The 21,291-nt window shown below is 50.9% G+C and overlaps 8 protein-coding genes across 8 annotated transcripts; 4 read left to right on the top strand and 4 right to left on the bottom strand.

Annotated features, from left to right (window-relative positions):
- Positions 1–215: 215 nt before the first annotated feature.
- FSUBG_10329 (uncharacterized protein) lies at positions 216–2,003 on the top strand (the record flags this gene model as incomplete). The annotated part of the gene is made up of 3 exons (XM_036674896.1): positions 216–1,250; positions 1,308–1,910; positions 1,962–2,003. 3 exons carry the CDS (start codon positions 216–218, stop codon positions 2,001–2,003), a joined length of 1,680 nt encoding a protein of 559 aa, XP_036534150.1.
- A 1,531-nt stretch (positions 2,004–3,534) lies between these two features.
- On the top strand, positions 3,535–5,148 carry FSUBG_10330 (BCS1 precursor; the record flags this gene model as incomplete). The annotated part of the gene is made up of 1 exon (XM_036674898.1): positions 3,535–5,148. The coding sequence occupies one exon, from the start codon at positions 3,535–3,537 to the stop codon at positions 5,146–5,148; it is 1,614 nt and encodes a 537-aa protein (XP_036534151.1).
- Positions 5,149–5,303: 155 nt separating this feature from the next.
- FSUBG_10331 (alpha-n-arabinofuranosidase C) lies at positions 5,304–7,125 on the bottom strand (the record flags this gene model as incomplete). The annotated part of the gene is made up of 7 exons (XM_036674899.1): positions 5,304–6,010; positions 6,060–6,357; positions 6,408–6,496; positions 6,544–6,558; positions 6,606–6,718; positions 6,767–6,961; positions 7,019–7,125. 7 exons carry the CDS (start codon positions 7,123–7,125, stop codon positions 5,304–5,306), a joined length of 1,524 nt encoding a protein of 507 aa, XP_036534152.1.
- A 749-nt stretch (positions 7,126–7,874) lies between these two features.
- Positions 7,875–9,538, top strand: FSUBG_10332 (sugar transport; the record flags this gene model as incomplete). Its single annotated transcript, XM_036674900.1, has 4 exons — positions 7,875–8,023; positions 8,075–8,266; positions 8,307–9,288; positions 9,335–9,538. The coding sequence occupies 4 exons, from the start codon at positions 7,875–7,877 to the stop codon at positions 9,536–9,538; spliced, it is 1,527 nt and encodes a 508-aa protein (XP_036534153.1).
- Positions 9,539–9,815: 277 nt separating this feature from the next.
- On the bottom strand, positions 9,816–11,109 carry FSUBG_10333 (uncharacterized protein; the record flags this gene model as incomplete). Its single annotated transcript, XM_036674901.1, has 2 exons — positions 9,816–10,821; positions 10,865–11,109. 2 exons carry the CDS (start codon positions 11,107–11,109, stop codon positions 9,816–9,818), a joined length of 1,251 nt encoding a protein of 416 aa, XP_036534154.1.
- Positions 11,110–11,581: 472 nt separating this feature from the next.
- On the bottom strand, positions 11,582–13,202 carry FSUBG_10334 (GPI transamidase component PIG-S; the record flags this gene model as incomplete). Its single annotated transcript, XM_036674902.1, has 2 exons — positions 11,582–12,946; positions 12,996–13,202. 2 exons carry the CDS (start codon positions 13,200–13,202, stop codon positions 11,582–11,584), a joined length of 1,572 nt encoding a protein of 523 aa, XP_036534155.1.
- A 990-nt stretch (positions 13,203–14,192) lies between these two features.
- Positions 14,193–16,179, top strand: FSUBG_10335 (FAT1-very long-chain fatty acyl synthetase; the record flags this gene model as incomplete). Its single annotated transcript, XM_036674903.1, has 3 exons — positions 14,193–14,199; positions 14,248–14,999; positions 15,043–16,179. 3 exons carry the CDS (start codon positions 14,193–14,195, stop codon positions 16,177–16,179), a joined length of 1,896 nt encoding a protein of 631 aa, XP_036534156.1.
- A 302-nt stretch (positions 16,180–16,481) lies between these two features.
- On the bottom strand, positions 16,482–19,658 carry FSUBG_10336 (ral2; the record flags this gene model as incomplete). The annotated part of the gene is made up of 1 exon (XM_036674904.1): positions 16,482–19,658. The coding sequence occupies one exon, from the start codon at positions 19,656–19,658 to the stop codon at positions 16,482–16,484; it is 3,177 nt and encodes a 1,058-aa protein (XP_036534157.1).
- Between the last annotated feature and the right edge of the window lie 1,633 nt (positions 19,659–21,291).

Raw genomic sequence — 21,291 nt, forward strand, 5'->3', positions numbered from 1 at the left:
ATATTGACGTCACAGTTAGCCCATGTGATGGTTGCAGTCACTATCACAGCTCTAGACTGCCTCCTTTTTGACGCGTCTCGAGAATGGTGGGGTTATATAGAAAAGATGGTATAACCCGTACTAACGTCAGAGTATAAATACTCCATCGGCTCGCGATCGAGAGTGGCTCCCCAGAGTAAGTCATCTAGGATTGCATCTTCGTCACATGCTGCACAATGTCTAATGTAATGGCCAGTGATTCTTCCCGCCATCGCCGTATCGGCAGACCCTACGGCAGTAAGGATTCATATGCGCCACGCATCAAGAGAGGACTGACATCAACGTCTGATAACAGAGCACCTCCGGGACCAAAGGCTTTGACAGATGATGAGATCAGACTGAAGCTAGACAAGAAAGATCCTCCTCCAGATCCTCGCTATTCCCTCGCAAGAGAAATCTTGAACCTCACGACGCAGTGGCCATGGGAGTGGACTGAGAACTTCGAGCCCGAGAAGTGGACTGTCGCCATGACGAGGGACCTGCGGGATCTGATCAAGGGGTACCAAGGCAGGTTCAATCTTTACGGCGATAGCTGTAAGAATCTCAAGGTGCTTCTGGTTCGCTCTGCGAGGGAGCGGGATAAGAACAATCCGAAGCTCACCAGAGATGATCTGAGTAATACCCTCAAGTATTATAGTCTTGAGACCAAGAAAGAAAAGAAGCAACAGCAAGTGTCTGTGCCATGTGAGAATACCGCCGCGACACCGATCGTGATTGAGGATACGCCGCCGGAGACACCACATGCTGTGTCACGGGCTTCTCCGGCGCCGTCTTCCTCATCGGTCGTGTCCAACTACACATCGGCGTCCTCTCCTGTTTCGAGAGCGTCGAGTGTAACGACGGTCACGGCGGATTCTCCAGGGGCAACACGTGCGGAGCCATCATGTCCGACCGTCCACGAAGATCAAGTGGACGAGACGATGCAAGATGACTCCATGTTTGTGGAAACAGTATCAGATTTTCCTGGATACAGGAGCTCCAGCGCTGATAAGGGAGAGGACTGCAAGTCCCCTAAATCAAACCCATCGCCGCAAACTGAAGGCATGGAGTCTGAACCCTCGGTTCAACCTCAACCTGAGGAGCCTTCTGAAACTGTTGAACGGCCTGAAGCTCACGTCAGAGAGTCAGTAGAACCAGAGATGGACATCGACTCTGACGTTGCCATCCACGAGCCTGTTGCTCAAAACACTACAGAATCAAACTCAAGTTCGGTAAGTAAAAGTGTCTTTGAAAACTTATAGTCAGCACGTGCTTACTCGTCATCATAGCCGCAAGCACAATCAACTCCTTCACCCCTATCAACTCCAGAGGACATCATCAAAAGTCTAGAACTTCTAGAACTCCAAGAAAAATCAGAAGGGGAAAAACTCACATCCCTCCTCACAACCTCAAAAACCAAAGTCCAAGCCACAGAATCCGCCATGGCACAAGGCTCCGACAGAAAACTCCGAGCCCTATGTGAAAACCTAAAGATGTTCCAGGCAAGAAGGGCAGAAATCATCGACGGCCTAGCCTTTCTCAAAGAAAATTTAGAACGACGCGGTGTACACCCAGAGTCGGATGAATACAGACAAACTCTGCTTCATAACAACTCAAGACTGCAGCACTGCGAGACTACAATACTGAATGTGCAGAAAGAAGCCGAGGAGGAATTTCAAAAGGCGACGCTAAGGGAGATTGAGATGAGAGGGCAGCTTGAGAAGGAGTATGCTGAGTTTGAGCAGCTGCAGGATAAGGAGAGGGGAATCTGTCGCAATGTGCAGTATTACAGCTTCGTAGCCTCGCTATTGAGGCTGGGGCCCCTGAGACTGGATAGCTTGTTGTATAAGCTGCGGTACAGTGGTGTTGATATGGTTGGTGAAGTCAAGAAGGTAAGTTGTTTTGTGCCAAGAGATGAACGGTTTAACTAACTGAGATTATAGAACTCTCCGGATGCCGTGCTGGATCACGCCATGACGACCTGATTGTATTATAGTCAGATGATCTGACAATCATGAAAAACATGTAGCGTGTATGGGAGCGTGTATTGTGTTAATGTACTGTGACTTTCTCTTCTATATGGTTATGGTCAGGGGTTTGTGTCTGTTTGGGTGCTGTTACTGAATGGAGCGAGCGTTGCAAGACCTCATGGCTGAAGGGCCAGCTGATACCACTCGTGTTTTGGAAAATATCATTCTTAATTTCTGTTTCTTCTCATACTACTGAGCGTCTGCGCGTTGAGCTATGAAGTATTTAGTATCGTTGGTGGTCTAATAAGTGAACCATTCAGCTAAGGTACCTGCGACACTGGGCCATCTCGCCGTAAAAACTATTTGGTCCTTCTAATTAGAGCTGTTCCTGTGCCTGGCAACAGGTGGACTTGTTGGTGTTGTTATGACGGTGAAGGTCCAAGTCTCATGAGGTTGACGATGTTTCATGGCGGTTCTGAAAGGGACGAAGTGGGACGTTAGGGAAACTGAGAGATTGAAACGTTTCACACAGTTCAGAGAATTGCGGGGCATTTGACGCTATTTTTTTAGCGGTCCTGTGGCTCAAATGGATTAAAGATAAAAGACTAGATGGCTTACAGTCACAGAACATCATGGACTTTTGTGATTAGGCAACCAGATGTTACTCCGAGGTTTGTATGAGCAATATTTCACTTTCTATAACTCCATCTCTAAAGTGCCCACCATTCGCTGCTTCATTCGAGAGCTGGTTAGGTCTGGTTCGCCAGTGACCCTAGGGTAGGCATCAACCCCAATGACTCCGCCAAGGCAACAAAACACCATCTCCAGGCATACCGACCAATTAATCGCATCGCATCCCAGTCTTGTTCAACTGCAATGATAAGGCTGATCAAGTGTCTCTCCACTTAGAGGCAGCTTGTGATGCTTTGAAGTGGGCCCCCTTTCTGCTGCGATCAACAAGGATCCAATGCAAGTTGCGGAATGACTTTGATAGTGCTGTAGAAAGAGGCAAACCGTGGGCCACTGTTCTCGCTGTAGGGACAGTTAGTGGCGAGGCACAGCGACTGTTGATGCAGGTCCGTTGGTCAGCTGCATTAACGGTTGCCTCTTTGGATGGAACGGCAAAGGGTGACAGAAATCCAAGTCTAGAGGAGTCAAGACGTTTATATAATTCAGACAGGTATTTATGTGAGATGAGCAAAATTAGGTCAAGGGAGACTAAGAAGAGAGCATCTTTTAATTATTTAATTTTGAATTTGGAACCTTGAGCAATTATCCTAAACTTGTAAGAGCTCGACAAGCCTTAAGGTAGACCAGCGATTTCTTTTGTCACTTCAGGGGTCGGTCAATTGGCCGTGATGCATTCGTTGCCTCATGCAGGTGAGACTTGTTGGCCAACGCCTACGTCAAAAGAGGCAGTGAATAAAATGCGCCGAGCATCAAGTGAGTAAGTGAGTGAGTGAATGACGAAAAAGGCAGCCAGAGTAAATATATAATCACCCTCTTGTCCTCTCTCGACCTCAGCCCATCCCCAGTATCATCCATCATGGCCGCCAACACCAACACCACATCCACTGGCACAAAGAGCATCCTCGCCCTAGGCTCAGTCAGCAGCCTAGTAGAATCCCTCTTCCCCGGCGGCACAAGCCTCCCGCCCGTCGCATTCCTTCTCTACCTCACACCCTATCTCTTCCAAGCCGTTGGCAGCGCCGCAAAGTCGCAGTTCATCTCGAGTGTCGAGATTAAAGCGCACGATGAGATCTTCAATTATGTCATGAGCTGGGTTGCGAGGCATAAGCTCTCGCGCAATAACCATCGCCTTCTTGCGTCGAGCACCCTCGATCATGAGCCCTTTTCGCTGATCCCGTCGCCGAGTAATCAGGGTGATGGGGATGATGATGTGGATGATGTTGATCCGACTGCGAGTCTTGATGAATTGAGGTCCAAGATCTCACTGTATAATGCGAGACCTTTGCATTGGACACCCTCTGTGGGCACGCATTTCTTTATGCATGACAATCGCCTCATCTCCTTCACAAGATCTGTCGAAAGCCAGGAATCGTCCCCCTTCTCACGACGCCCGGAGAAGATTGAGCTTTCATGCGTCGGTCGCAACGCCGATGTGCTCAAGCGCATTATCTACAACGCGCGCATCGAATACCTCGAGAAACAACGAGGCCGCACAAGCATCTATCGAGCAGTCAAGTCATTTGGAGACGAGCTCTCTTGGACAAAGTGTATGTCCAAGCCAACACGGCCTATGTCGACTATTGCGCTCGACGAGGCCATCAAGCAGAGCCTCATCAAGGATCTTTCGCGATACTTGAACCCTCGCACTAAGAATTGGTACGCCACGAGGGGTATCCCCTACCGACGAGGCTACCTCTTCTCAGGCCCGCCAGGCACAGGAAAGACGAGTTTGACGCTTGCTGCTGCTGGGTTGATGGGTCTCAATATCTATATGATCAGTCTCAGCTCGCCTAACCTCTCGGAAGACAGCCTCGCAACGCTCTTCCGCGATTTACCTAGGACCTGTCTTGTTTTGTTGGAGGATATCGATGCAGCGGGCCTGACCAACAAGCGCAAGAAGCAGGAGGCCCAAGCAAACAACGGGCCACCGAAGCCTATGCGTGAACCTATCTCTTTGTCAGGCCTACTCAACGTTATTGACGGTGTAGGCGCGCAGGAAGGTCGCGTCCTGGTGATGACATCTAATCACACCGAAAACATCGACCCAGCCTTGTTGCGCCCCGGAAGAGTCGACTTCTCCGTTGAGTTCGGCCTCGCTTCGTCTGAAACGATCACCCAGCTGTTCAGACTAATGTACGGAACCTCCCACGACGAGGTTGGGTCAATTGAACATGCTGCGACGACGGAACCTTCGGAGAAGTCAGTGGACACAACAAAGTCCGTAGCTGCGTTGGCGGAGGAATTTACAAGGCTAGTTCCCTCGCTGGTGTTTAGTCCGGCGGCTATCCAGGGGTATCTACTCATGCACGAGGATCCGATTGGGGCTGTTGATGCTACCGGAAAGTGGGTTGAGGAGCAACAGAAGCTAATGGAGAAGGCTAAGAATGATGTTGTTGCGGCTGAGAGTGAAGGAGACAAGAAGGAGAGCCTTGTGAATGGTGCGGAGGAGACCAAGGGAGAGGAGAAGTAAGACTTCAGATGTAGGCTTCTGGCCTAAGTTTAGATGGCCTTCATTAAGTTCAGTGAAATTAGGATAAGTTTAGTACACGACCCATACGTACATAGCAAAAAGATCATGAATTGACTTCTATTGTTCTATATCCAAATCCTTCGATCTATCGGAGTCTACAGCTTCCAGCGCAGCAGAGTAAACGAGTGCTTGGGGAACGTAAACAAGCCCTCGCCATTCCACTTGGACTCCTTAATGCCAACCTCCTCCTTCTCAGCAGTGTTGACAACCTTGACGTCCTTTCCACTAACAGTATGAACCTCCACCTCCTTACCACCCGTCAACCCTCTCAACTCCGTCTCAAAGTCCTTCTGCTCGTGGATGTTCACCACAGCAAGGTTGACCACACCATCCTTATCAAGCGCAGCACTAACATCCAACCACGGCGTCTCAATAGCACCGCGAATCCACTCCGGATGTGTAGGGCCCTGATACTCTCCAGCGCGAACATTCACAGCGATTGTAGAACCGCGCATGTACTTGCTGTAGAGCAACAAGGACCACCAGGTCGGTTGCTTGAGGAGTCCGTCCTTTGTGGTCATCAGGGGAGAAATGACATTTACGCTTTGGGCGATGTTGGCCATGCCCATGTGCTTGGATTGACGGACAAAGACGTTCAGCCAGATTGCGACGGCGAGGGCGTCGGAGAGGTTGTATTTCTCTTCGGCGCCTTCTTCGCCGGGGGCGCGGACGGGATCCCATACGTTCCATTCGTCAAAGCAGATCTTTTGACGGCGGACGGAGGGGGGGACTTTGTTCTCGATGCGAGCGAGATCAATGAGACCGGCTGTGATCTCGATAGCACGCTCAGCAGAGCGAGGGGCTATACCATTAGCATCTTGAACACCCAAGACATGAAGATGAGAACTTACCAGTAGCGTTCTTGTAGTGATCCTCACTAGCAGTGTAGATGTGAATGCTGTGCTGATCAATAAGACTAGCAGTAGTGCTTCCGCCCAGGCCGTGAATGTCAAACTTGATACACTCCTTGATGACATACGCGTCCCAAGAGCTGTGGCCTGTTTCGCCGCAGAGAATGAGTTCCACGTTGGGATCAAGAAGCTTGATGGCTTTGGCCCATTGGTAGGCTTTCTTGGCGTAGTCTTCCTTTGTCATCTGGCCGACTTGCCAGGGGCCGTACATTTCGTTTCCGAGGGCCCAGTATTTTACCTGGGAGTGTTAGTGATGAGATGGAAGAGGAGGGGAGAGGGATGGGGTACGTTGTAGGGCTTCTCGCGGCCGTTTTGACGACGGAGGTTGGCGTAGTATGTTGGCCGGTCGGAGTTGCAGTACTCAACCCATGCGAGAGCTAACAGAGTCAGTATTTGGTGTTGAGAAAGTGATGGTGAGACTGACCTTCATCGAGAGTACCTAAACTCAGTTAGTAGCTATTTCTTTGAGAGGAATATGAGACTTACCAGTTCCAAAGTTGAGAGCAAAGTAAGGCTCCGTGCCTACAACCTCACACCACTTGAGAAACTCATCCGTACCAAACTCGTTGGTCTCAGTACCAATCCACGCAAGTTCAGGTCTATCCCCATCAGCCTCTCACTCAATTCCTCATACAAGAGGCACTCACCGAGCAGGTCTCTTCTCCCTAGGCCCAACACCATCAAGCCAATGATACGTAGCAACAAAGTTACCACCAGGATATCTCACAACAGGACAGTTGAGCTCCTTGAAGGCTTCAATGACATCCTTTCGGAAACCATTCTCGTCCGACAGGGGATTTCCAGGGTCGTAGATGCCGCCGTAGATGCAGCGACCCATGTGCCTGTAACACGTACGTCAGGGTGTGATTTCGTCAGCTGAGGGTGAGGCTGGGACTTACTCTGTGAAACCGCCATAGATGTTATCCTCGATCTTGGAGATGATAGCACTGGGGTCTACCGAGATGGAGGGACGCTCATCGTCAGCAATGCGAGTAAACGTAGCCATTCTGAACCTTTGTCTACAAGAACAACTCGACGGTGTTTTTTGCAGAGCAGAGAAGAGAGAAGTCAACCAATTTATGCCTGATCCTCCAACGCCATCTCCATACTAACGGTCAAGTACGGCGAACCCCTCACCTTGGACAATACCATCAGGCGCAACATGTCACCGCGCTTGTTTAAACCCTGTATAAGCCGTTTCTTAACCCACCTTTCCACTCGTCCCATTGGCGCGCTTGTCCTCCTCCGCAGCACGAGACCCGTGGATTCTATTCTCGGCCGGGAGATCCAAGTCCGGAAGTCTTCTCCACTGCTAGAGTCTGCTGTAAGTCAGTCGTAAACTTTGCGCACCAGTCATAGAAACCAAGTCGGTACGCGTAGCGGTACAGAGCCGCACTTTGTGTGCGCTCCAATCGGAAGGGATCGCAGGGCTTGATAATCTCCGCGTTGACAGGTCAAAGACGTGAACTTCGCTCCTCGTCAAATCCCCATGGGCAATTTCTCCCGCAGTGACCCGCTGTAGACCCCCATATTTTCCCAACTAGAGTTATCTCACCCCATGGGAAAAAAAACATGTCGTACCTAACTCAAACTTGCTTTGGGCCTCGATGATCCTTTTTCTAAAGTTCCTCTTGACGCTCGGGTGCTCGGAACGGCCCCTTGCAATGGATACCTGTAGAATAACATGTATAAATACACCCACTAAACCACCAGATCCTCTCTCAGCTCAGTAAATAAACCTCCATCATCGACATCATGGCTCTTCCACCAAAGTGGTATCAGTTCCTCGTTTCTGTGTTTGCCTCTCTTGGCTCTCTTCTCTATGGTTATGATCTCGGTGTAATTGCCGAGGTCATTGCCTCTGGGAACTTTAAGAGCAAGTTTGGCGATGATCCCAATGCCACGTACGTTAACCTCATTCTTATGTGTTGACTTAAGCTAATGAGTGAGTCCAGTGGTGCTGTTGTGTCTGTATTCACGGGCGGTGCTTTCTTTGGTGCCATGTTCGCTGGTTATGCTGGTGATCGCCTCGGAAGAAAATGGACGATCATGATCGGTGCTTTGATCTTTATTCTCGGTGGTAGTCTCCAGACTGCTGCTGATCACATCAACTACCTCTACGCGGGCCGTTGTCTCGCTGGTCTTGGGTATGTCCCCTCAGAACCCGCATCTGATCACAACTAACAGAGTCAGTGTCGGTTTTCTCGTCATGATCGTTCCAGTCTACCAAGGAGAGCTCTGCCACCCTGACATCCGAGGCCGTGTGACAGCCCTTCAGCAATTCATGCTCGGCGTCGGCGCCCTCGTCGCCACAGCCATCGGCTACGGAACATACACCAGCATTGGCGACGACAACTCAGGCCAATGGCGTATCCCCCTTGGCATCCAGAACCTGCCCGCCGTGATTCTCGCCGCTCTAATTCTCTTCTTCCCCGAGTCTCCTCGTTGGTTGATTGACCACGGCCGTGCTGATGAGGGTCTTCAAACACTCGCCAAACTTCACGCGCATGGTGATATCAACGATACTTGGGTTAAGGCTGAGTTTGATCAGATCCAGGAACGTCTTGCGATGGAACATGAGGCTTCTGCCAAGAGCTATAGTGAACTTTTCACTGATAGGTCGTGCTTTCGACGCCTGTGGCTTGCTATCTCTGTGCAAGTCGCTGCGCAAATGACCGGTGTTAGTGCTATTCAGTACTATTCTGTTGAAATCTACGCCAAGATTGGTATCAAGGGTGACGAGACCCTTCGATACCAGATGATCTCCTCCGTCATCGCCCTGGTTGCTCAATTCATCTGCATGCTCGCCATTGACAGAACAGGACGTCGCTGGCCTTTAATCGGCGGCAACATCCTCAACTGCATCACCTTCATCATCGCAACTGTTCTTCTGGCTAGTTTCCCTCCTGGCTCCGAGAACACTGGTGGTGGTGCAGCTGGATGGGGCTTCATAGTCGTCACATGGATCTACAACTTCTCTTTCAGTGCTACATGCGGTCCCTTGTCCTGGATCATCCCCGCCGAGATCTTTGACATGAAGACCCGTGCTAAGGGCGTGTCACTGGCTACTATGATGTCCTTCGCTTTCAACACCATGATCGGCCAGACTACCTCTGTCGCTCTTGATGACAAGCACGGCATTGGCTGGAGGTGGTATATCCTCTTCATTGTAAGTTCTTCTACTCGGTCTTACAAGTAACATACTGACAATTTAGGTCTGTAACTTTACCAACGCCGTGTACTTCTGGGCTATCCTTCCCGAGACCGCCAACCGACCCCTTGAGGAGATGCGATATCTCTTTACCGAAGCCCCCTTGTTCGTTCCTCTCATGGATACGGCTAGGTTTGCCGCTGGTCAGGACCTCGAGCGTCGCGTTGAGAAGGCTGAGCAGACGCAGGAGCTTGAGCACCAGGAGTAGGGAACTCTTAGAATGAGATCTAGTTGTATATGGCTCTACCATAAAGTTGCTAAATAGATAATCCATGGATTAACGTAACGTACCGTATCAACTTGCTTGTTATTGTGTTTATTGGCGGTCCCACCAGGAACCAGCTTCATGCCATTGAAATATTGTCTGTTCATTCATTACTCATTTCTGACTTAGTCCCTTGCTATATACCAACTATCGATTCAAAGTGTCAGAGAAATCTCGTGGTCCATTACTCCAACATCCCAAGAAAACGCCGATAAAATTCCTAACCCGCAAGTAGCTCATTAGCAAACTCCCCAACCCTCTCCCTCAACTGATCCAAAACCCCTTCCTCCACCCAAAAATGTCCCGCCGTCTCAATCTCCGTCCCTCCAAACTGAGATCCCATCTTCCCCTCCATCTTGGCCTTCCAGCTTCTAAACTTCCCCACAGGTGCAAAGCCATCCTCATCTCCAAAGATCACCAGTGACGGGTTCCTAACCAGCTTTTCTTCAGCCGCTACATCCTGCGGATCTTTGTTTTTCACCAATGCTGATGGAATAAGTGACATGGTCGCCAGGTGCGTGACCACGCCTTGGGGAGGTGAGATCATGAGGTAAGCAGGTCGTGGCATGGTGAGATCCGTAATACGAGGGAGATGCTCTCCCGGCTCAGGCGGTACGACAGTCGTAGGTGGGTTCTGCGAAACGTTTCTCGAATGTCTTCCCGCTCTCGCCTTGGCGATGAAATCGTGAACGCCCTTTCTAAACCTCTCATCGTCCAGCGAAAAGCTCCTCCTAGCACTGGAATGACTTCGTCGTGGACTCCCGCTCTCGTCGCCCCCAATTCTTACACCACGCTTACTCCTCCCCCGCGCTGACCCCTCCATCATTGCGGCACGGGCACTCGCAAGCACAATATTCTGCTGCTCAGCAAGATGCGCAGCTCGAAGTCGAACTTCTGCGGCGTCGGAGCCTGCGATGGGCGATATGAACGGTTGGAGAATTGCGTCGAGGGGCGGTATCTGCGTTACGATCATTCCACCGTAGGAATAGCCCCCCATGAGCAAGATGGGTCGTGGTCGAGGTGCTGAAGTAACAGCTGCGTCTAGACTAATTTGTGCTTCTAACCTTGTCGGCGTTGAGGGTTCGCTGTGGAGGGTATTGTTGATATGCGGCCGGAAGGGATCGAGGTCGTGAACGTAGTGTAGAACAAAAGCGACAACTGTGGCATAATCGTCTCGTTCGGGTTTCGCAGTCCATGAAGTCCGTCCCGCAGATCCATGTGCACCTCTACACAATCAGCTCAAGTCCTCCATGCCTGGCAATCACCTACCGAAAGTTGAAAGTCCCTACGAGAAACCCCTTCCGTAGTAACTGCGCAGCTGCCTCTCCAACAATAGGGTCATCATAGCATCCTCCCATGGGCGCATAAGGATGAGCAATCACAGCAGCATGTTTCAGCCATGTTGGAGCTTTTGGGTTCGCAGACAGTGAGAGGGGATGGTAGATTCGACAGTCGAGGGTGATACCATCGTGGATGCTGGGGAGGGTTAGTGTGAGTGTCGGTTCTGGAAGCATTTTGGTCGTGTCATGACATGGTGAGCGGGTTCAATTGAGTTCAGAGAGGCAGGAAATGGGAATGATTGCGGATGAGATGCGATTGTGTAAGATAAGCTGGCGTTACGTCAAGAGCTGGTGCACAGACGGGGAAAAAGAGCCGAGATCCGGCATAATCACAAGTAAAAATAGCACGCTTCAACCACGTGGCTCTCATTTCAAGATCATAACGGCAGTCGGTTGAAAAACATACATAACAAGAAACATGCTATTCCCGCCCCCTTGCCGTTAGCCTTATACAAGGCCATCAAGCTCCTAACTTTACATACAAAGACTCAAACAGCGAGACCTTTATATCTGCTAATATATAGGGCTCACTGTTTAAGCCTTTGTATATGAAGTTAGAAGCTTCATGGCCTCATATAAGGCTGATAGCAAGGGAAAATATGCTATTAATGCTCATACATAGGTATCTTCTATATCGAATCTAATCTCATTGGGCCTTCTTCTCTCCCTCATCCTTTGCCCTCTGTCTCCTCCTCTGAATCCACCCTCTAAGCTCATTAATAAGTCCCATAACCAATGGAACACCCACCGGCCCCAACAACGGTAGATACACCGCAATCTTATGCTCATCAGGGAAATACAACTGCCCAACCATGCTCTTCTCGAAGAACGCTCGCTCTGCCTCTTCCTCTGCGATCCTAGCGTGCAAGAGTCCAGAGGGAGCGCCGAGACTGGCACATGCTTGTTGAAGATGCTCCATTGTTGATGCAACGCCATCGGCGACGCTATGAGGAATTGAGATTGAGGGGAGGGCGAGGGATAGACGGGCGAGAGAACCGAGGGTTGAGGAGGCGCGGAGGAGGAGATCTGCTGAACGGATGCGGGAGAGGGTGGATAGTCGTAGTGGGAGGGAACCTGATTGAGGCGTACCCAGGAGTGACAATAAATGTCCGGTGAATGTGAGCATTGGCTGCTTGAGTGTCTCACTGGATACGTGCGTCGTTGTCTCGGGGAGCGAAAGCAGGTACACACTGCCCCATTGAGGAAACATCCACGACTGTGACGTCTCTGTCTCCGAATCAAGGCCAATCTTCTGGTCGCCAATGTAGATAACAAAGTTGACAGTCGGAGCGCCTGCAATTGAAGGAGACAAAGGCCATTCAGCAGCATTGATGAAAGACGCGAGGTCTTCCTTACTCAACACCTGCGATTGAGCACCGGGCGTAGCATAAAGCTGGACCTGAGTATCAATTGTAAAGTTGTGAATAGGACCCAGCACATCAAGCATCGGCTTCATGTACTCCTCGATCGCCTTCTCAATGTCCCATGTACTCGGTGCTGCGCCGGCTGTGAATAGGGAGAAGGTAAGATGGTATGTTGGCGAGTATCGTAGAGATCGTGTAGTTCGCTTTGACAACCTGTCGACGACCTCGGGGGTCAATCCTTGAGGTTTCGCATCGGGGGCTGAGGATGTCGATAGGAGGTATGAAATGATGGACTGTTCTTCGGAGAATGTCGATTGTAGCTCGTTTGCGATGTATGTAGCGAGGGCGGAAGGGACTGCGTTAGAGGGGTATGCGATGTTGAGAACAGCCGAGTCGGGATCCAACGTAGCAGAGTTGCTCTCGCCAGGCGCAAGTTGAATCGTGAGGGCGACGTGGGATTCATCATCAGCGGCGGGTGAAGGCGAAGCGCCCCCCTTAGGGGCAAGTTGAAGACGCAAGTGATGTCCAGAGAAGTCGTTATGGTCGTCAAGAGCATGCTGCGTCAGTCGCACGAGATTCTGCGCCTCGTTCTCCTGCAGCGCATCCGCTTTCACAGAGATCTGAAGAGGAAATACAGGACGACAAGCCTACCCCTTCATTAGCAACCCCATATTATCACCCCAGGCTTCTTCTCACCTTTCCCTCAGCCCACTGCATCATCCCATCGAGAGGAAGATTCGCCCGGTAGATCGTAGTAGTCTTCCACCATATCGGCACGCCCAAACACAGCACTATCAACCAAAAGGAGATGACGATACGGGTTCTTCTGTAAATGTCGGATGGTTTCTCTGGGGGTGGAGCGGACGGCGCCGCGGAAGTGTCTTTGACGTCGCCGGGCGCCATTATGCCGTTTTTGATTGAGAAGTTGAGGCGGGGATGGTGAAGAGGCTCTTATCAGAGCTCCCTGTCGATTTGGATCGATGCGTGGAGGGATGGGGAGCTGAGCTACACGACATCACGATATCACGTGAGGTCGGGTAGTCCAAGGCCCGATGCCGATGATCTCCATCTATGTAGCTCATTCAAGCTTGCGGTTGGACGGACTTGCTCTTCAATTGATCATTATTTCACGTATTGATTATTCTTCTCAAGATTGATTCCTCTTTCATCGGTAATTGGAAGTTTGAAGCCAGCTGCATTCGTTACGTCCAGTGTTGGAATTAACCTCGAGATTCAACCTTTACAACGCTCCAAGCCCCTAACGCTGTCTTTGTGACCCTACCAATCGAACCTAGTTTAGCTTAAACAGAAGAACAAACTCTATTGTTTCATAGCCGTTCTAGTCCTTCTCTTCACTGTAATCGACTGCCTTCAGCGCCGATCCAACACATCAACCCCTGCAAAGGCCGTGCTGACTGCATCTAACAACGGGCGCTATCGTTAACAGATCGCCAGGAACCATGACATCCCAATCCCATCTTTTACTATGTGCATCCTCTGATACCTACCTCAACTTCCCCAGATCCTCCCCGCATCAACTTGCTACGCCTCATTTCCAGCCGAGGCATCACAATACCTGTTTCAAAGCATATATCCTCAATTATAGCAAGGTTGCAGAAATCTAGTTCAAATGGGGCAATTGTCTCGTCGGGGAGTGCCAGCTGAGCCTGCTTGGTGCCCTTGGCGAAAACCGTAGCATTCATGAACCAGCAAACTCAACGCCAAGCAGTTTACAGCGTTTATAGCGTTTATATAAACTCTCGGTCGTCGGTGCTTTAGTGGAGTTGCGCTGTCGTCACCGTCTGTCTTATCGCTATCAGGCCATCGACCCACGTACGTCAAACGACTTTGACCCTTTCTTCATCATCAACTCTTTCTTTTGCGTAAACAACAATGCCTCGTAAGTAAATCTACCAAATTGTAGCTCGAACAGAATCTAACGGTTTAGTCCCCCTTTCAATAACAGCCCCCGCGGTCGCGGCATCGCTAGCATACTTCAACGCCCGATCCTCAACATGGTACGACCTCTTCCTCCTTCGCTGCGTAACCATCGCCGCTTCACGAATGTACTATCGCGAATGGACCGACCGCCTCAATCTATACTACCTCCTCGAAAACATAGCCACCAATTCTTCAACCTCTGATCGTGCATTGCTCATATTCGAAGGAAAACGTCTTTCGTACAAAGATGTTTACGAACAGGTGCTGAAGTATGGACAGTGGCTCAAGAACGAGGGTGTCAAGAAAGGAGATATCGTTGCGCTCGACTTCCAGAATTCAGATTCATACATCTTTGTATGGCTTGGTCTATGGAGCATTGGAGCGAAGCCAGCGTTTCTAAACTATAACCTCTCTGGAGCCTCGCTGGTTCATTGCTTGAAGGCTGCTACGACCAAGTTGTGTATCGTGGATCCCAATGTCGAAGAGAATGTTGGACAGGATGTTCGCCATCAGCTGAAGGACATCCGCTTCATTGTTCATACTCCTGAAGTTGAAGCACAAATCGCTACGACAGAAGGTGTTCGCGCGCCTGACTCCGATCGATCCGAGAAGAGTCTTTCAAGCATGGCTATTCTCATTTACACCTCTGGTACAACTGGCATGCCCAAAGCCGCCATCGTGTCATGGGGAAAGTTGATCGTTGCCGGTTCAATGTCTGAACAACTCCTTGACCGATCGAAAGGCGACATCATGTACTCCGTAAGTTCTCACCCCTTCTTCCGAACCCAAGCTAACCGTCCAGTCAATGCCCCTATATCACTCCTCCGCAACAATCTTTTCCTTTAGCGCAACGCTCCTTTCAGGAAGTACCCAAGCCCTAGGCCGCAAATTCTCAACCAAGACTTTCTGGAATGAAGTCCGCGACTCAGGCGCAACATCCATCCTCTACGTCGGCGAGACTCTGCGGTACTTGCTCGCCGCGCCACCACAGCACGATCCTGAAACAGGTGAATGCCTCGACAAGAAGCACAACGTCAAGGTCGCCTTTGGAAACGGATTAAGACCAGATATCTGGAATGAATTCAAAGAACGGTTCGGCGTTGAAGGAATCTGTGAATTCTACGCTGCCACTGAAGGAACATTTGCGACCTTCAACCTCAGCAAAAACGACTACGCCGCTGGCGCAATTGGTCGTAATGGCTGGGTATACAACCTCATCATGAGCTTCTCCGTCGCTTTGGTAGAAGTCGACTGGGAAACTGATCTCCCCAAGCGCAATCCCGACACAGGTCGCTGCTACAAAGCTCGTACCGGCGAGCCAGGCGAAATGCTCTTCCGCCTACCGTCAGGAAACCCATTCGGTCGCTTCCAAGGCTACTACAACAATCGCGCAGCGACAGAAGCAAAAGTTCTTCGCGATGTGTTTAGTAAAGGCGATACCTGGTTCCGCACAGGCGATGTCGTGAGATGGGATAGCGATGGACGGATTTACTTCCACGATCGCATAGGCGATACATTCCGCTGGAAGGGCGAGAATGTTTCTACCGCCGAAGTCAGCGATGCACTCTGTAAACACCCCTCCGTCAAAGAAGCAAATGTCTACGGCGTATCGCTCCCTCATCACGACGGAAGAGCAGGTTGTGCCGCAATCCATCTATCCTCTGATCCTACCGCAGAGACAATGCAGGACATAGCTACACACGTGCGCGCTGAGTTACCCAAGTTCGCGAGACCGTTGTTCTTGAGAATCATGAGTGAGCTCGGCGGTGGACAGATCACAGGGACTATGAAGCAGCAGAAACATACCCTGCGAGAGGCAGGTGTCGATCCAGCAGGTGATAAGAGTCTTGGAGAGATTTACTGGCTCAAGGGGGAGAGTTATGTACCTTTTACAGAGAAGGATTGGGGAGAGATTCAGGGTGGAAAGGCGAAGTTGTAAGAAGTTACATATAGATCGGATACCCACTGCATAATTAATTATAATTCATTAGCGTTATTTCAAGTATCATTGTATAGAATGGTTCACATGGAAAGAAAATTGAAGTTTGGTGAAATGTCTAACAAATGAACTCATCAGACGTGATGATAATGCTATTTACTTTGAAGTGTTATGTCCATCAATGCTTCATATACGCTCCTACAAAATCCACCTCTTCTACAGATCATGACTGGGTTCATTACATGTCACAATATTTTTGCCGAGTCCATCCCTAGCCCGCTTCATAAATCGCCCTGATCAACTCATGATCCTGCTATGCCCAGACCAACACGCTGTTGGCCTTGTGCGCTTGTGTAGCTTGGTCCCATGCCGTTTCCACCGGCTGCTGTGCCTGTTCGTTCTCTCATCCTCCTGCCCTCCATCAAGCCTCGAAGACCTCGCTTCTGTAGGCCAATTACACTGCTAAGTTCACCATTCCACACAAAGTTGTCTCGTTCACTGCCACCAATCTCCGAGGAACTCCACTCCGATCCGCTCTGGCTTGTTGTAGCAGATAGCTCATCGCTGGAGGGTCGGCTCAATTGTTGCACATTGGTGTTGAGCGTCAGACCCTCAGTACGAGTCTGAAGATCCGATGAGAAACTGTCGCCAGGGGTATGTCCCAGAGAAAAGTCGGAAGTGGCAGTAGGCGAGCCCACAGGATCAAGAGTTCCAACAAAGAAATTAGGGTTGAGAGATCCATCAATGCCTCGGCCACCGCCAGCTGCCATGGCTGTAGCATTGAAAACAGCTGCAGCGTTGCGACTGTCGAGCAAGGCGTGAAGTCGCTCAACTACAGCCTCCAATAGTCCGTCAATACGGTACGGCCGGGCGATCTGGAGTAGCGAGCAAAGAATTTGCGGGGTGCAAAGAGGAGATGTCGGAGGCGGGAGAGAGCTCGTGTAGAGGAAATGAAGCAGCGCCTGTATCGTAAGATATGTGTGTGGGAGGTAAAGACATCTCGGTCTTGAGTTTGGTGGTAGTGAGTGAGGCGTAGGCGCTGCATTGATGTTCGTCGGGTTGGCCTCATGGCTCATGGCGCCTGTGGTAAAACTTGATGCTGCGGTGCTTGAAGGAGCACCAGAAGAGCTCAAGGATGAACCAACAGTGCTAATCATGGACGATGAGCTATCTGCCACCCTCGAGTTTGGTGTGATGGTGATAGCCGACGCGCGTAAGGGGTTGCTTGAGAGACCGGATCTAAGGGTCACGGCATCGCTGCCATCCTGTGTCGCCGTCCCCTCCCGTAGAAGTTGCACGAAGTAAGGCCCCCATCGTCGTCCAACGATTCTCGAGTTGACTGGAATACGCTCGCCCCCAATGCACAGAATATCCATATCGGCAAGTTCACGCATGGCGAATGACTTCTCACCAAGCTCCTCGCTCGCCCTTGAGTGGTATCGTCCGCCCGCTGTGTACCCTGCTTTGCGCGCCAAACTCAGGCCAGGCCCAGCATAAGGGCTGCTCGCTGAGATGAAACCTGAAAGCGGACTTGTCTTGCGGGGATTATCGTAAAAGCCAAATGCTTCCAACTCGACCATGCACACATTGGAAAAGTTGATACGTCGATGATTATAGTCATCGACGAGACTCCTTTTCCTGTTACCCAAGATCACAAATGTGTTTCGGCGGTTCCATAAAACTCCGCGATTCCAACTGCCCTGGCTGAACACACTTCCTCCGGCATCGATACGGCTCCATGTCAAAGTTCGTAGATCCAGAGCCCAGAGCGCATACTCTTGTCGAGATGAGGTGAGGTATGTGCCACTGACAACGAAATGGGTATCAATAACACCGCCGTTCGGGAATCGCAATCCTGGTGGTGAATAGTTGCCTGACATTGGCCTTTCCGTGAGAGTACCATCTGGTGCCCGGATTTGTAGTTCGAGCTTAACGTCCAAGAAGTTATAGTTACAGTATATCAACATCGAAGCACCTGGTTCACGAGCTTCTTGGCTGATACTTCCATCATGGCGTTGCATACCGTTCGACTGTCGTCGACCGAGTTTAGAAGCCACTGAAGGTGGAAGAGGGGCAGTCACACTCCTATATGCGCCCCAGCTTCTGTCCAGAGGCTGTGTTGAGGTCCATTTCAGGCTTCGCAAGTTGAAGACGCTGATCTGCTCAATGTAGTTGTTCCTGCCATCCTGTCCACCAACAATGACCATCTCTGCACCACCTGAGCCATCAATATTAATGCCGATTCGGCCCTCATTAGGGTTGCCAGTCGAAGGATTATGTTGTAGAGCAGAAAGAGGAGCGCGGTGCGAAGAAAAGGTGGCAGATGAAGGAAGAATACAGGCGCAATGAGCGTAGCGGCCCTGGGGAGGGTCTTGTGTCGGAATAAAGGTCCACGCTCTAGTGTTTACGTCGTAGATGTAGATATCAGACATGACAGTGATTTCGGGTTGCTGTTGGTCGCCACCAGGAGGCTGGTTAGGGGCAGGTGACATGCCACCGTAACAAACCATCTTGGTGTCACCCAAAGCGCACATGGAGTGGAAGTATCGAGGTGGTGGAACATCGCCTGTTGTTTCCAGCTTGGTCCAGTGTCGACGAATCAGATCCAACTCGTACATATCCGAGGTCAGAGGAGCAGGTCGACTTCTAGACAGGATCCGGCCTCCAAACACATAGAGCTTGTCGCCCAGGATGGTAGTTGTAGCTCCGACTAGGGCGTGGGGCTCACGTCCAGTCGTTCGGTGAACATTGCACATTAAGCCAGACAAATGTGTTGAAGGGCCATTGGAAGGCCCGCCTACAGGGGTTGCCCGCTGAGCGACATTGGGCGATGGACCAGCAGAAGCTGATCCAGCACCTCTGGGTTTCAGGCCGTCGCTTTGCTCTTGCGAGTCATATCTGGAGGCACTCGACACACTGCTCATGCTATTATTGGCTTCGTGGGCGCCATATGGGTGCTGCGGTGGCGCAGAGGTCGACTCCATGGTGCTTGATCGGCTATCAAAGAAGCTTTCTGTCTTCGGGGGCGGTGTCGGTAGGGGTGAGGTGGAAGGTGACGGATCGAAGAACTTCGGTGAAGGAATCTGCCCCTCTGGCACACTAGGTAGGTTGGGGGAGGTCGAATCTTGGGGATGTATAGATTCTTGATACGGCGGCGACCGCGGTAGAGGCTTCGACAGACTATACTGAAGGGTCAAGTTTCGAGCATGCTGAGGAGGTGCTTCGCTTGCGGGGGGTGCACTCGAGGTGGAGGAATGAGCGGAGTGTAGACTTCCGGATGAGCTCTTTAAGTGCAACCGCGAAGGACTTCTCGAGAGCTTGACTGAAGGTAGCTTTCTAATTCCTCGATAAACGCCAGCAAGAAGATCGGGGGTATATCGGCCGGTCGGCTTTTCGTCGCTAACGAGATCGGGGAAACGAGAAGGAGGTTCGTCGCCTGCTGAATCCTGACGGATTGTTAGTTCTGGAGAATCAACCATGATGCTTTGCTTGAGGATCGTGAATAGCGAAACATGAGGCGATTGAGTACAACAGTTTGCGATGGGCGGGGAGGAGTAAAGGAGCTTGAATAAAGGGCTGACCAAATAGGAAGTAGAAGCAGCAGCAGCAGTCGAGGACCCAGGCCACAGGCAACGGGAGCCAAGGCAATGGAAACGCCCGAGACGTTGCGCTGGAGATCGTGAGTTCGATCCGGTGAGAAGAGAACAGGGGCGTCACCGCCAAAGACTGGGTCCCGAGGTCACTTCACGACAGGGCCAGGCCAGATGGACAGGGCCAGGGAGGGGATTGCGAGGAGCCGGACGCTGATCAGAAAACGTGGAAGGACTGAAGCGTTCGTCAAGGTCACGTCAACGAGATACAAGGAGCACTAAACGAGGAGAGTAGCGGGCGGGCGGATAGAGTCGTGGCGGTTGTTGGTCGCGGGGGAAGAGGCTCCGTCTGGAGACAGGACCGAGATGGTCAACCAAAGGAGGATAAGAACGACAGGGACGGGGCGGGACGGACACGACAGGACAGGACAAGGGCAGGGCCTCGCGGTGGAGGCCAGGGAAGACGAAAAGGCCAAGGGACAGAGGAGGAGACGATGGCGTACGTACAGTAGATGCTGGGAAGCCAAGGCTAGGTAGGGTCGTTAATTTCGTGTGAGTCGCAAGGAGAGGGAGAGAACTGGTGATGTACGGATAGGGAAGCGGTAGGGTTCAGGAGGTTGGAGAAACAGAACGGTCCAGTCCAGAATCAGAAGCCGTAAACGTAACCGTAACCGTAACCAAGTCACCTGCAGATATGCAATGCAGGGCGAGCAGTGAGTGGCACGCACCACGCACGGCACAGTATGTATGGTCTCCGTCCCGTCTTTCTTTTTTCCCCTTCTCCTTTGTGACTGGGCCGACATATGCCAGGGACAAAGGCCCTGAAGTCGTTGATGAAGGGGATTGAACCAATGCAGTGTCAAGGTCCAGGTGGAAAGACTGGAGTTGACAAGGGGATGTCCATTTGGCAGCGGAGTGCACGGACACCAAAAGTTAAGGAGAGGGGTTCAGAAAGATAGTGAGCGGCCAGCCTATGGAGTGATTGATGTGACGCTGCGAATAGAGCGCAGCATATAATACTTGGCAGATATACATATTCTGTTTCGTATCTTTTGACTGTATGCACGCAGTGTTTCTATGTGTGTTTGATGCTCAATTCCTGCATCTGCAGCCTCTGCAATGGATGGATATCTCCTCGTAATGGTCCCCTACAAAATCTATGGATAAATGGGGCTGTCGACAGACAGTTGTCAACTTAGGCCAAAGTTTATTAGCTCCTGGCACAGGCTTGGTTTCGGATACAGGGGACACGACAAAGCTTCTGGAACCGAATCCTTGAGAATGAGATCGACTATGACGACAAAGGGGGTTCGATGGGGATGTTTCAGATAGACCACGTTGAAAAAACTCCCGCGGAGATATTTCATTTTTTCCATTCGGGAGATTCCGTCTCGTTTTCTTTCTGTGACTGTTGATAGATACATAGTTATTCAGGAGTCGAGGTAACATGACATTCTGCTCAAGCGCTTCGAGTTGGGACGAACCAACCAATGATACCCTCCACTCCAGCGACTGCATAATC

The sequence above is a fragment of the Fusarium subglutinans genome (assembly GCF_013396075.1).
Source record: "Fusarium subglutinans strain NRRL 66333 chromosome Unknown NRRL66333_c0000178, whole genome shotgun sequence".
In the NCBI taxonomy this organism is placed as follows: Eukaryota; Fungi; Ascomycota; class Sordariomycetes; order Hypocreales; family Nectriaceae; genus Fusarium; species Fusarium subglutinans.